The sequence below is a fragment of the Aethina tumida genome, chromosome 3 (assembly GCF_024364675.1).
Source record: "Aethina tumida isolate Nest 87 chromosome 3, icAetTumi1.1, whole genome shotgun sequence".
Lineage (NCBI taxonomy): Eukaryota > Metazoa > Arthropoda > Insecta > Coleoptera > Nitidulidae > Aethina > Aethina tumida.
Genome location: NC_065437.1, coordinates 11,972,179 through 11,988,808, shown reverse-complemented (window position 1 = coordinate 11,988,808; position 16,630 = coordinate 11,972,179). Strand labels below are relative to the sequence as shown.

At 27.2% G+C, this 16,630-nt stretch overlaps 1 protein-coding gene across 2 annotated transcripts in view; it reads right to left on the bottom strand.

Annotated features, from left to right (window-relative positions):
• LOC109594763 (cyclic AMP response element-binding protein A) overlaps positions 1-13,583 on the bottom strand; it is a 41,651-nt gene extending 28,068 nt beyond the window's left edge. The window contains exon 1 of one of the 2 annotated variants that reach the window (XM_049964301.1): positions 13,188-13,583. In XM_049964301.1, coding sequence (XP_049820258.1) covers positions 13,188-13,274 — 87 coding nt within the window. In that variant the 5' untranslated portion in view covers positions 13,275-13,583. The remainder of the gene's footprint in view (positions 1-13,187) is intronic. The other variant, XM_020010006.2, reaches the window with a different exon arrangement.
• Between the last annotated feature and the right edge of the window lie 3,047 nt (positions 13,584-16,630).

Sequence of the window (16,630 nt, the reverse complement as noted above, 5' to 3'; positions counted from 1 at the left end):
AATGTATTTTTGTTCATTCAAAATTCATTGTAAAATACCTAAAATATTCCTATTACAAATAAAACTCGCATTATCTGTGAACTTTTAACTGAAACCTGACTCACAAAACAGAACAGAAATGTGTAATACACAAACATTATGTCTAAATTTAAAATTTACAGTCTGTTTAATTTGTTTATAGTAAAACATAAAACGATTCTTTTTATACTCTCACTTTTTACTTCCTGGACATTAATATTTAAACTTTTTTGTAACGAAGTTGTCCTAAAACTTACTGAATTTTCAAAATCTTTCGTACTTCTTATTTAAAGTTTATAAAATATAAAATAAAATAATATAAAATAATATAAAATAATATAAAATATAAAATATAAAATATAAAATATAAAATATAAAATATAAAATATAAAATATAAAATATAAAATATAAAATATAAAATATAAAATATAAAATATAAAATATAAAATATAAAATATAAAATATAAAATATAAAATATAAAATATAAAATATAAAATATAAAATATAAAATATAAAATATAAAATATAAAATATAAAATATAAAATATAAAATATAAAATATAAAATATAAAATATAAAATATAAAATATAAAATATAAAATATAAAATATAAAATATAAAATATAAAATATAAAATATAAAATATAAAATATAAAATATAAAATATAAAATATAAAATATAAAATATAAAATATAAAATATAAAATATAAAATATAAAATATAAAATATAAAATATAAAATATAAAATATAAAATATAAAATATAAAATATAAAATATAAAATATAAAATATAAAATATAAAATATAAAATATAAAATATAAAATATAAAATATAAAATATAAAATATAAAATATAAAATATAAAATATAAAATATAAAATATAAAATATAAAATATAAAATATAAAATATAAAATATAAAATATAAAATATAAAATATAAAATATAAAATATAAAATATAAAATATAAAATATAAAATATAAAATATAAAATATAAAATATAAAATATAAAATATAAAATATAAAATATAAAATATAAAATATAAAATATAAAATATAAAATATAAAATATAAAATATAAAATAAATATAAAATAATATAAAATCGCTGTATATACAAGAAAAATTCGACAAATTTTAAAAATTTGTATGATTGTACACGTGTGTGTAACATATTATCAGTTAATTCTACATTTTTCAAAATATTTACAATTTCTATGGCTGTTATAATTTTTACATTTTAAATATTATTTAAATTTTGAAATATATTTAAAGTCGTTTTGAAATTTAAATTAAAAATGTATGTAAACAAATTGGTAGCTTTTATTTTTTACTGTGGATCATTTATTATAATTATTATTGTGTTTAGATGGTTGTAAATATAAAAGAAACACTTAACTGTAATTCTGAAGATAACAGCTAATTACAGTTAATTTAACCACACTAAGATTGTGTTTTTAGTTAATAAGCCACATGTAGACAAAACGAAAACTTTTTAAAATAAAGCGGTTTTATGACTTGAATAACTAGTTTATTTAACTTTGTGCGACGTTTATTCAATTATTTTTATACCTATCAACATAAAGCTCTCATCAGATTTACCTTTTTCTAAAAAAACCTCACAGCTTATAAACATATAATGGGAAGAGATTCATGGTCAAGGTCGCAGCTCGTCTTGTATGGTCAACGCGATGGGATTATGTAATCGGAGGACTACACACAACAGGTGCTATGCGCCCGTGCAAACGAACGAAATGGTACCCGACGAGTTTGGTAATCGGTATCTGGGTACCTGGACGAAACGCCGTTTTCTTACTTTTGAATTAACGGCCTCTTATGCTCGTTTGAAGATGTGGACTTTCACGCCAGACGAAGATTACGTAACACAAGAAGATGGTGTTTAATTTTTTTAAATTAATTACTTACTATATATATTAAGTTGGTCTGCATATTTAAAAAAGTAAAAGTGCTTCGTTTTGGGGTGTTTTCAAGGGAAATGGGTTGGTGGCTTGTTTTTTATTTTAATCTTTTTTAATTTGTTTATTTTTTGGTTTTGACCAGTTGTTGATTTCAGGTTTTGTTACCTTAATTTGTGACGTTGTTGTTGGAATGGTCACAAAATAAAATTTACATGGCAAATAATTAATTAGTGATAAGCAAATTTTAATGGTACCACTGAAAGTTATTATCAATAAATAAATGTACAAAGTATTAAAATAAAATAATCTATGTGGTAAGGTTAATGTCAAGGCCAATAATCATTCTTAGCCATTGACATTTAATTAATTAAATCAATCCAAAAGCACATATTTAAATAAGTATGTGGTAAATGAGTAATTTCATAGTTGAGCACATAATAAATTCTCACCTATACAAAGTAGGAATGGGTATTGAGTCACTCCGGCAAAAAATATGTTGATCGGCCCATTAGAATTCATACATAACTAATAATTCTTTTATTTTCCATGGACTAGATGTGTCGTTAACCCCGACTGGAAGTAGGTTCATTGAGTCTCGAAAGTGCTCATCCGCGGTTTCGTGAAAGGTGCTCAAATAACACGAAGGTCATTTACACCAGGATACTGTTAACTGGCAAGGCAAAAAATATGTTACAGTATGTACAGTGGAGGAATCGGTATCGGCAGCACTGACTATCACCGGCAGAACTTAATTTCGCCTTGGTATTGACCCGAAGTTGCGAATGTTGCTTTCGGCCGGCACGGATTTTAGAACGGACCGCCGTTTCAAGTTCCAATTCTAGACGTGCCGCAAACTCGTTTCTAATGGACATGTTGCCTACCGCGTGATCGCGAAAATTACACCACCAAAGTCCAGGAAAACAAACTTAATTTATGATCATCCTGCTAATTAAATCGCATTTTTCGGTCTGAATCCCCGCTAATGAGCAATTACCGACGGCTTATGGCGTTCTTCGTCTCTCAGGTGAGGGCAGATTGGTGACCCAAAGGAAATAGGAAACGAGCCGAGTGCATAATTGCACTCGATAAATATGCACAAGTGTGGAAATGTGAACGGAGAAGGATGCCTGTGACCTTTACCGGCTGCACCTGAGCTCAAGAATTCCTCTTCCCAGTTCCAACTGTTAAACGTCGCGGAGATTCATTGTTTATCTTTTTGCATCGGCACTCGTAAAAAGAGACACTTTAATTTACTTTGAATGAATACATTGTCTGAAAATAGCAACTGAGTCATACTTTCTTCTTTTATTTGTACACTTAAAGTTTGCATGAATGAATTACTTAATTATTTTTTAAACAATTTAAAATTCTATACGTCTCCATAGAAGGAAAATGTTTCCTATTACCTGATTAGAAGTTTATTGAGAACGAAAAAAATTATTGATTTAAAATTTTTATAGATATTATTTATAACTTGATTTGTATTACTTACGTATTATTTACTTTGAACAAAATTTGTGGCATCAATAGTCATAATTTTGGTGTTAGAATGTTCATTTTTGGTATGCAGGTTAACAAAGGACTATCTAATGGGAAACCCTTATTAGTACTTACGTTTAATTTCGGTTTATACCCATCGAAAGGTTTTTCAATATTCAATTTAATGATACCAAGTTAATGATGTTTTAAGATGCACAAAATTAAATGTAAATAACGAACACCCTATATAAAATTTACGAGTACTAATAATAGATTTTTATAAGTTAGTCGTTGGTTAATGTGTGTGCCAAAAATGAATTTTCCAGTATTAAAATTGATGACTCTACAGATGTTATAGCTAGACAAGCAATTTGACAAAATTTTTGAAAAAAAAAATAATAACTCAAAGACTATTGGGTTTAGGCATAGGACATGGTATAGCCATTTTATTTAAAATCATATGTAAAATTTGAAAATACAAAAATCTACAGGGTGTTTTATTGAAAATACCAGAGTTAATTGATGTTTTAAGATGCACAAAAATTAAATGTAAATAACGAACACCCTATATAAAATTTAGGATTACTAATAATAGATTTTTATAAGCTAGTCCTTGGTTAATGTGTATCCCAAAAATGAACTTTCCAGCATTAAAATTTATGACTCTACAAATGTTATAGCTAGACAATCAATTTGACAAAATTTTTGAAAAAAAAATTAATAACTCAAAGACTATTGCGTTTAGGTATAGAACATGGTATAGCCATTTTATTTACAATTATATGTAGAATTTGAAAATACAAAAATCTACAGGGTGTTCTATTGAAAATAATAGATTTATTGATGTTTTAAGATGCACAAAAAATGTAAATAACGAACACCCTATATAAAATTTAGGAGTACTAATAAAAGATTTTTAAAAGCTAGTCCTTGGTTAACGTGGATGCCAAAAATTAACTTTCCAGCTTCAAAATTGATGATTCTATAAATATTTTAGTTTATTTATTATTTAATCTGTCAAATATTTTGGAAAAAAAAAATCGTGACTAAAAAACTATTGGATTTCATTATGACATGGTATACTCATTTTATTTGTCGTTGCTTGTAGAATTTAAAAATTCAAAAATATATAGGGTGTTCCTGGAAAAATAACATAGTTGAAGTCATTTTCGACAAAATCGGAAATAAATTTGAAAAGTATATTAAGTCAAGTTGTAATTACTATACAAATTTCAAATTAAAACCTTTTTCTATTCTGTATAAATTTCTAATGATTATATGAATATATAATATTAGAAAGAGGCCTTTCCATGCGTTCTTTTTATCCTAAATGTATGAAATTTTGAGATAGTGGATAGTTTTTAAAAAATTTTTTATTGTATTTATGATATTAATGCAAATAGCATCAATCATTAAGAGGCCTTTTCCGATGTAAAACATTTTTTTTATTTCGTTGTTCGTGTTTAAATTGATCTAAATATTATTAAAGTGGTACGCCACTGCTTTTTTTCATAACAAAAATTATTATATTAATTCTTATTCACTTGTGAGCTAATTCGATTTCCTGATTTTTCCAACGACTTCGACTTTTGATCGAATCACCTAAAATGTTAAGTACAAAGCGATAAATAAAAACGAAAGGTTAGTATTTCAATGTGACAATTTACTGCTCATTAAAGGTGAATATGAATTTCGAAATGAATTATGTATAGAAAATTACCATTCAAAGATCTCATTAAGACCATTTATTAGTAATAAACTTGTGCGAAACATTTTCTAACGACCTCCCAAGTTTGTCCCCTCAGTTTCCAATACAACTGGATCGAATCACAATTTCACCATCGCCGAGTTAAAATCGTCAACAAATCCCAGTCGAAAGATTAACGAATGGAAAGTCGGCGAATTAACCCGACAACCTTTTAAAAATTGCGAACTGCGATGATGTAATTGTATCTAGAAAGCAATTAATAGGTTTTTAACCTGGGGCTCGTCATGTGGGAGGTGAAAGAATTCCGATTGGCATGCGTAAAAGTCAATCGTCGATCGAATTGGGTTATCGGAAAAACGGTAAAATCAATCATTGTTGCATCGCACACCGACCATTTTTGGTTTTGACCCCATAGAAATAAACTATTCGACGAAAAAAAAAATAGAAATCACAATTCTGCATTAAATGGGTAATTTGTTTCTGTTTAATAGTGGCGTAAAAAGCAGCAGTGTGTAAATACAATGTAATATAATCTCACGGGAAAGGAAAAAAAATGGAATCGGACTTTCCTTTTTGATGCATCAGTGGTCTTTCAAATACCCCAGTTGTGACGTTAATTTATTTGTTAAAGCCCGCATCCAAGTGTATTGCTACGTGTGTCATAAAGATAAATGTTATAATTCAAATTGTGTGGTTGTTGCAACGAACAAATTTCGTCTGTACTTCGCTTTAAATTCGCTTTTAATGCTTTTATAATAATATTTATGGGAAAATAATATTGTTAAAACCTCGTTATAGTTAATTAATGATCTATAATATTTTCTATTCTTATATGTAAATTACGAGCAATTTAAAATTCAGATCTAATGTGCCATGAAAGATAAGAATTGTATTTAAAACTGACATGTTTTCTTCATATTAAATTAATAACATCAAGGTTTGTTTGATATTTTTGTTTTATTTAATAACTGACATTTTAATTATACCAGTTAACAAGTTTTTTATCTCTGAATTACCTTAACTATTAAGTTTTTCTGAATAAAATAAAAATCCTTCACTTAGTTATTAAAAAAAGTAAATCAAAAAATTCAAAATGGCAATAAAAAGTGTAAACTAGTGTTTTATGTATGTTTTAATTAAACTATTTTACATGGTTTTTTATCTCTAAATTGTCTCAACCATTAAGGTATTATGAATAAAATAAAAATCCGTCACTTAGTTATCAAGAAAAGTAAAGCAGAAAAAATTAAATAAAAAACTCAAAATGACAATAAAAATTGTAAACTAGTATTTTAATTAATTATACTAGTTTATATGATTTATATCCCTGAACTGTCTCATCTCAAGATATTCTGGATAAAATAAAAACCTTCTCTTGCATATTAAGTAAATAACAAAAATGGCAATAAAATTTATAAACTAGTATTTTATTTAATAATGGATATTTGAATTAAACTAGTTTATATGATTGCTATTCCTGAATTGCCTCAATCATTAAGAAATTGTGAATAATTTAAAAACTTTCACTTGCTTAATAAAAAATAAATCATAAAAACAAAATGACAAAAAAATTTTAAAATTAGTATTATTATTTAATAATAGATATTTTAATGAAACTAGCTTACATGTTTTTTTATCCCTGAATTGCCTCAACCATTCAGATATTCAGAATAGTAATTAATAAAATAAAAAATTAAAAAAAAAAATTATCTCATTTTTAAAAATGTGATTTTGAAAACCATATATCTTCACTTCAACAAAGATTTATATTATACGATTCATCTGACAGACGACCCCTATAAAACAACTTTTATTCAATTTACCAACCCTCATCTTAACCTTCTTTTATTTTTTTCTCCCTTATTTACCTCATTAATATTTAATTAGCAGACAACAATTTTATTCAGATTCAATTAATCACAAAAAAAGTTATAATTTCAGTATTACTGACCTTTAAATTAAGTAATAAAGTTTGTAACATTTCGAATGCGTCATTAAAAGCTTTCCCATGAAAACCGAAAACAAAAAAACAAGTTTTAAATATTAATAATTTGAATGTAGGCCGTAACAACATATTTGGAAATCAATTCGTCTAATTCCTAGACAATATTTCTTTGTCAATATAATTCGTAATAAATTACCTATTAAGTTTAGCACCATAAATGAGCACAGGTAACATAATTATAAAGCTGCGACTTAATGACGAAGAAATGATAAGAATATTTCATTTTAATGGCACAATTTCACAAGCTAATTAGGAACGCCGTATTTGGGAGTTAGCATAATTCTTAATTATATTTAAGGGTTCTTTTAAAAAGTCACAAAAAAGCATTTACGTCGTTTCATAAAAGGTTGGAATATCATTGATAAAGAGGCTAATATTTTAGATTATAAATACACTAAAAAATGGATGTATTGAGTAAATAACACCAGGTTCCTGTGGTTTCCCTGTGATTCCCCTGTTCCCTGTATCATATGTTAACTTCATTAATAATCTTCAGTGATATTTAGGTAGTTTCGGGCAATTTTTTTATGTTTTCAGTGTTTCAAAAGACTAAACATCATCTAGTTTATATATAAAATAGATACAGATAACACATTTTTCATTATTAAAGATTCAAAATGTTTTCTTATAGACAAGACAATGTTAGGCACGTTTTATAAAAATATAACAATAACAATATATAAACAAAAAATATCAATATATAAACAGTATTTTGACAAGTGTATACGTTTAAATTTATAATTTCCCAGAAAATTTTTTGTACAGATATACACTTATTTACAGGGAATATTTCCATCACTGACATGAAATGAATGATTCTGTTGATACTGGTTCATGTATTTGAACCTTCCTCCGGGCTACAGATCATTCATTTACATACATTAAGAAGCCTTACGTATTAATATGCAGTAAATTGACCGAATCACACGGTCTGGGGATTTCACCTGTGTTTATTAACGTTCTCGATAAATAAAAAACACGCTCAAGGATTTGCGTTTTACACAAGAAAATACAATAGAATTTAATGCATTTTTACAATATGCGCACGTTCGATTTAAAAAACTAATCGAAACTTACACAATTGAGTATTGAAAAATAAAATATACTTTATGGAGGGTCATAAAAATTATCAATGAAATAAAAAAAAACGATAGGGTTTAAATGGGATTACGCATGCTACAATATATCAAGCTTTTCTAGAATTATATTATTAAGCGATAGTGACTTAATTCCGTTATCAAATTGGTTGTCAAGTCCTAACAGAATATACAAGAGTCATTCGAGAGGATGCGGAGAATTAATCGTTTGGACTTCCTGGCATTTAAATTAAATCATTTTTGTGGCGATTTCCTTTTATTACAAAAGCTAGAAAAGACATAATCCGCGTCTTAATTGCAAAACCCAGATTCCATGTTTAATCGTAATTATAAAATGCCGTTTCGATTTCACCGTGCCGTTTTTTTTTTGTATTATAAAATCAAATGGTTTTCGAACATTGTGGCGCAGGAAATTTTCATGGCGGTGATAAAATGAAATCGTACGTTGTTCCAGTTTTGTGGCACAACCGTGTGTAATTTATGTGCATATATGTGTGTGTTATCGGCGAACTAAAAAATATATATTTATGCATGTATTACAATAAATATTTCAGCGATTTTACCAGTCGAACATGTAAACAACTGGCTGAATTATCGGAGTTTTTATTTTTCAATATAAACTGGTCGGATTGGCTCGATCGTCGAAGGCAAGAATATTGAGAAATTCCTAATGAATTGAAACAGGAAATGCAAAGAAATTTCAAACCGGTACCGTGCCGGATACCGTATGACTAATTCCAATGCCGTCTCCTAGACGTACTGTTTGGCTACCTGTTAAACACCTTATGCGACTTTAGTTGACTTTACTTTATGGTTACCACTTGCTTTACGTTTAAATGTCAACTTTTCAATCCTGTTTACGAGTGGATGACACATTACCAAGCTAATTCGCAATGCACGTAATATTTTTAGTCTTAAACTACAATTTACAAATAATTTCCTCCAGTAGTAAATTACACCAACTGGTTGCATTCAATTAACTTTTGTAATTTAATTGTGTGTGTACCAGGAAAGGTAATTTCATTAATATTCTACATAAATAATTTTAATTCAATTGAAATGCAAGGTTGAAATGTTTTATTATATAATAATTCATAATTTTTATCACATCTGTGTGTGTTCAATTAAATAATTCCAATGATTTACTGTCGAATTTTTAAAAGATAAGATAAGAAGTTTGGTTAATCAATTTTATTAATCTGTATAATAAAGCAAGAACAAATATTCCTACTTACATTTAACTCCAATAATAAAGCTGTTTAGATGCTTATAAGTAAAATTTTTATTCGAATCTCAAAAATAATTAATGATTTTGATAAAAATAATTTTCAAAACAATTAATAAAATTTTAAAAACTAATTATACAGTAGTGGTCATAATTATAGCTACTTATTAAATTTTATAACCTTATATTTTATTGCAAACCTCTTTCAACAATGAGTAAAAAATTTTGCAAATTGTTCTCCATAATTTTTTGGCTAGTCGTTTGTATAATTACAGTTATTTTATTTACATTTTGTCTTCGTCGACTTATTGGAATGTACAGTAGTGGCCATTATTATGGTAACTTTTTAAAATATTAAATGTTGTGACCATAATTATTTTACTTATTGTGAACAGTTTAAGATAAGAAGTCTGATTAACCAATTTTACAAGAAAAAATATTCCTACTTACATTTAACTCCAATAATAAAACTGTTTAGATATTTATAAGTAAAACTTTTATTAGTATCTCAAAAATAATGAATGATTTTGATAAAAATAATTTTCAAAACAATTAATAAAATTTTAATAACTAAATATACAGTAGTGGTCACAATTGTATCCACTTATTACATTTTATGCAGAACGTTCTCCTTTTTTTGACTATTCGTTTATATAATTTACAGTTATTTTATTTATATTTCGTCTTTGTCCACTTATTGGAATGTACAGTAGTGGCCATTATTATAGCAACTTTTTAAAATATTAAATGTTATTACCATAATTATTTTACTTACTGTAAATAATTTAAGATAAGAAGTTTGGTTCATTAATTTTACAAGATTAAGTATTACTACTTACATTTGACTCTAAGACTGTTTAGATACTTATACATAAGTAAAACTTTTATACGTATCTCAAAAATAATGAATGATTTTTATAAAAGCAGTTTTCAAAACAATTGATAAAATTTTATAAAGTAAATATACAGTAGTGGTCATAATTATAGCCACTCATTAAATTTTATAACCTTACTTTTTATTCCAAACCTCTTTCACCAATGTGTAAAAAATTTTATACACTCCAATTATTAACTTCAATCTGTTTAGATACTAATAAGTAAAATTTTTATTCGTGCCTAAATATAATGAATGATTTTGATAAAAATAATTTTCAAAACCATTAATATAATTTTAAAAACTAAATATACAGTAGTGATCATAATTGTAGCCACTCATTAAATTTTATAACCTCACATTTTATTCCAAACCTCTTTCAACAATGTGTAAAAAAATTTATACAGACTGCTCTCCTTTATTTTTTGGCTATTCGTTTATATAATTTAGTTATTTTATTTACATTTTGTCTTTGTCGACTTATTGGAATTTACAGTAGTGCTCATTATTATAGAAACTTTTTAAAATATTAAATATTATGACCATAATTATTTTAGTTTCTGTGAAAAGTTTAAGATAAAAAGTTTGGTTAATCAATTTTACAATAATAAGTATTCCTATTTACATTTAACTCCAATAATAAAGCTGTTTAGATACTTATAAGTAATTTTTTTATTCATATCTAAATATAATAAATGATTTTAATAAAACTAATTTTCAAAACAATTAATAAAATAAAAACTAAATATACAGTAGTGGTCATAATAATAGCCACTTATTAAATTTTATAACCTTACATATTATTCCAAAGCTCTTTCAACAATGTCTAAAAATTTATACACTGTTCTCCTCTATTTTTTGGATATTCTGTTATGTAATTTACAGTTATTTTATTTACATTTTGTCTCTGTCGACTTATTGAAATGTACGGTGGTGGCCATTATTATAGCAACTTTTTAAAATATTAAATCTTATGACCATAATTATTTTATTTTCTGTGAAAAGTTTAAGATAAAAAGTTTGGTTAATCAATTTTACAATAATAAGTATTCCTATTTACTTTTAACTCCAATAATAAAGCTGTTTAGATACTTATAAGTAATTTTTTTATTCATATCTAAATATAATGAATGATTTTAATAAAACTAATTTTCAAAACAATTAATAAAATAAAAACTAAATATACAGTGTGGCCACTTATTAAATTTTATAACCTTACATTTTATTCCAAACCTCTTTCAACAATGTGTAAAAAATTTTATACAGACTGTTCTCCTTTTTTTTGGTTATTCGCTTATATAATTTACAGTTGTTTTATTTACATTTTGTTTTTGTCGACTTATTCGAATGTACAGTAGTGGCCATTATTTGAAGCAACTTTTTAAAATATTGTTTGACTATTTTACTTACCGTGAACGGTTTAATTTATTAATATTGTTTATTGAAAACTAATATTTTCTTTTTCTATAAAATGTTACATTTATATTTCTGAACTGTGCTGAACATAAATATAGCAATTTTAATTTGGAACAAATTTTTATTGATTAAATGAATAAATAACGTTTAATTTAACATTAATACCTCGTATAATATCCTTTGTGTATATGTATGACAAGCCCATATTCCTCCAAGCTGCTTGAATTCATATAAATTTGCATAATTTTTATGATTTGGCGAAGACAAAACATTGATGGTTTTATCTTTTAACCAACCCGTCACAATTTTAAATTTGTGTTGTAACATATTACTTAAAAGCATCGTTTCTTCAATATTCCAATATATAAATCGGTCTATGCTTCCTTCTATTCAGAGATGGTGGCCTAGGCTAGAACCAAGAAAGCATTCCCATACCATAATGAAACCACCACACTGTTTCACAGTGGGTATAACAAACGTTTTGTGTAGTTTTGCCCTTGTAGGACATCTAACATAAGCTAAACCGCCATTTTTAAATAAATTAAATGTAGACTCAAAAAAACTACCCATAACCACTGTTCTGCGGTCCAGTGAACGTGATCCTGAGCAAATAGAAATCGGGCCTTCACATTTTCTATACAGGTGTTTGGCCAAACAAAACCCCATCGACTAATATTCTTCTCACAGTTCTTAAACTGAATTTTAGCAGGTCCCATTTCCTCCAAGTTGGTTTTAATTTGAGTGATCAGAATTATCCATTTTTAGATTCTTTCAAACTGAATACTTTTCGTAGATACCACTTGCCCTGTCTCTCGGATTTTTTTATTAATATAAGAAACGTCTGACTTATTTATTTAACTGTAAAGTCTTAGCAATCTCTAAGACAGATACAAACAGAAAAAACAATAAACATTACATATACTGCTTCATTTCAAGCAGTGCAACTCATATTTTTAATGCATTTTAGTGAGTTGTTATAATTATGACCACTACAGTTTATATTATCTTACTACTAAATTCTATTTTAAAAACCACAAACCACAGAACGTCCAAAAAAAATGTAATTATATGAATTAGAATTTCGTCTGGCTTTTTCAACGTAGACCATAAATATAATCAAAACACCAGAATTCAAGCCTAGTTTATTGTATTAAATTAAATTAAAGAGCATAGAAGCCATCATTATTAGTAAACACTCGTTTGTAAAAAGCCATAACGCAGAACGGAAAAAATGCCAAACATAAAACCGAGATGCACAAACAAAAATCCATTAAAAAAATTCAAACGTACAAACCAAACAGAAAATTGGAAGGAGTGAAGGCCGAAACGCGCCAGTTAGAATCCGATTGAAACAGGTAGAGAACAATTATTTTTCCCTCGGCCCCAGGAATTCGGTATTAATGATGAAAACAAGTCGGACGGAATTATGCAAATGCCGACTTACCGGATCCAAATCGTCGGACTCCCACAGTTTCAGATCGTCCGCCGATCCGATGTCGTAAAACGATTTATCCACCACGAACGTTTCCATGTTCTGTTCCAATTTAATTATCAATTAATAGGTCGAAGTTTTTCACAATTGTCACAGTGCCACTTTGATTGTCGCGTCCGGACGTATTTCCATATGGAGATTGGGCTGGCGTCGACCTGCGTGTGTCGTAACTGTCCAGTGCACTTGAATCGATGCGGTTTTCAATTCATAAAACCCAAACACCTGTTGATGGGACCCACAAAACACGGCGCGGAACGCGGGATGAAAAAGGGGACGGACCGCACGGGATGGGTATTTTGACGCGGACCGATTTCGAACTCGGGAGTGAATGGTTACGGACGGCGAAGTGCCGGTACCGGTTTCGGACTCACGTGCGCCGTTTCTATGCGCACTGGGGCGGCATTAGCGTCGTTTAGGCGTTCGGCGTCCGACAGTGGCGTGTTATTGGCCGCGTAGCGATGCCGCTTTTGTACCGAACAGGTATATTTTGATGTTTGAGGCGCCAGCTCTAATTGTAAACATCATTGAACGATACCAGAAACTAATCTTACAACTTACCACATAATTATTAAATAATTACAGATTGATAATGGATTTGAATGAAATTACAATCAAAGATTAAATATTTATACAATTTTCAACTATATATTTATAGCCTATATTAAAAACTGAAGACTATAAAATAAGTTTTCTAGTTATTGAATTTTAAATTACTAGTTTATAGATTTTAATAGGAAAATTTATGCGCTTTCTTCGTTACACAAATTCTCTGCAAAATTTGAATATGTTATTAGTTTTTGAAATACCCACAAAAAAGTAATGTTTATGCAAATTGCAAATATCTGCAGTGGAGACAGGAGAAATATCACAAAATTTAAAATCAAACGTTTTGTAAGATATTTCATAAAAGAATTTGATTCAAATTTTGTCCAGTCACTATAAAAAATATATTTCAATATTCTATACTTTTTTTGTTTTTTTTTTCTTACACATCTTATAAATGTTAGGAATATTACTTTAAACACATAAATTAGTATGATTTCATTGGTCAAAGAAATAGCAAATGTATTCACGTGCATTTAATAGCGAGAATTTATTCTTAGTAGGATTAATTTATTAAATAAGGAGAAAGAAACACTTGAATCCAGAGAAGAGGAAAATAATAATTAACTTGAAACATTAAGGTCTAAATATTGCTGATGCTACTAAACCTAAAATAGTTTACAATACTTATTAAAAAATTTGAAACAACACATTATTCAAAATACAAGTTAAGTTAATGTCCTGACAAAAAAATAACTCCGTTTATAGACAAATTGGAAAAATCAGTAAACGACACCCTTCATTGTCCTCTGAGTAAATAAAAATGGAATTAATTGGGTCATATTATATCAGTGTGTTTAGAGAACAATCAGACGTCGACTGAATAAACAAAACTTGCAAGGGTATATTTCAGTAAAGAATCCATTGGTATCAAAATAGAATATTCATACAAGACTAAAAGTTTGCATAAAAATGTAAAATTATCCTCCACAATTTTGATGAAGGGTACATTGAAGTGATGAATCTATGTTGAATAGAACAAAATTAGATGGTAAAAAATACATTCTTTGTCCTCCTAATAAAAGCTTGGATCCCAGTTACAAAAACTGAACCATGAAACATGATGGAGGAAAAGTTTTAGTTTAGGGTTCCTTTCCTTGTCATGGCATTACAAAAAATTCTCAATAAAATGGACCGTTTTATATATAGGGCCATCATGAGATGTAATGGAACAATTTGACAACAATAATTTACCAATTACATGGATTTTTGTGTATGATAATAATATGAAGCATGCATCCAAAGTTGTTTAAAATTGCTTAAAAGCTAAAAATGTTGAAATTTTCGATTGGCCAGCGTAAAGTCCGGGTCTAAATACAGTTGAAAATTTGTAGAACGACATGTAGTCTCGATTACCGAAGGGTTGTTCAATTCAATATCTACTTTAAATAATAAAACTTCATAACAAAAAAGAAACTTCATTTATAGACAGACAAATTGGAAGAATCAGGAAATCTTACTTTGTCTTCTAGACAAATAAAAATTACAATATCAGTGTGTCTAGAACACCACAGCAAACTTCTTAAGGATGTATTTCAGTAAAGAACATTCGAACAAGACTAAAAGTTTGCACAAAAAAGTAATTATTCTCCAAAATTTTGGTAAAGGGTACTTTGAAATGATAAATCCATGTTCAATAGAACAAGATCAGATGGTAAAAAATACATTCATCATCCTCCTAATTACAATTTGGACCCCAGATATACTAAAAAAAAAATGGTGGAGAAAAAGTTTGGATTTCCGATTCCTTTCCTTGGCATGGTACAAAAGATTATTAGTAAAAGGAACCATTTCGTATATAGAGAGATGTAATGGAAGCATTTGTCAACGATAATTTACCACTTACATGGATTTTTATGCATGATAATGACATTCATAGTTATTCAAAGTTTGTTAAAAAATAATTATGTAGAGATTCACAATTGGCCTGCGTAAAGTCCGGATCTAAATACAATTGAAAACTCACATTTAGATGAATTGTGGATATTAATTGAAGAGTAGAGAAATTTAATTTCTTTGCCTCGTCGCTTCTAGATAGTTATAACAAAGGTTAGCCAATAAAATATTAATAATTTTGTTTTATGCATAAATTATTTAATAAATATATGTTTTTCTAAGATGCATTTTGCATTTATTTTGTTCAAGATTTAATTTAAGTAAAAATCATTTTGATTTAAGTTTAAAATGAATAATGGGAGAAACAGTATAGTGTAATCATTTTAAATAAAATATTTGGATTGCATTTAATTAGTCCTTGTTAGATACCTGTTTCCTAATTAACTATAAGATAGTAACGTGTGCTATTTCTCTGGCCATCACTATACGTACAATATTAGTCAGTAAAAAATAGAACACTTAGTGAACATTTTAAACCATTGTGTAATTGCAACTCTAATAGTTCATTAACTATGAAACTTTTTACCATATTAATTTCAAGCATTAAGAATCGTATAAAAGAAACTTTCACAAATTGATGGTATACAGGTATACGAAAATGTACATTTTCGTATGTAGTAACATGAATTATATAATCAGTAAGAATCAGAAAATTAACAAAGAGTTGATCATTTTCAACTACTAAATTAGGAGGAAACTAATCTAGATGAGATGCAAAAAACCCATATTGATTTTAAAATTCTAGAATTAATTAACTATATAAGAAACAAATTAATTTTCCTAATGTATACAGGTATCCAAAAAGACGTTATAGCTAAGATAAATTTATATATACTCCAAAGAATTATAATAATAAAATATACATATTACATGTAATATAATTGTATAATTGCAGT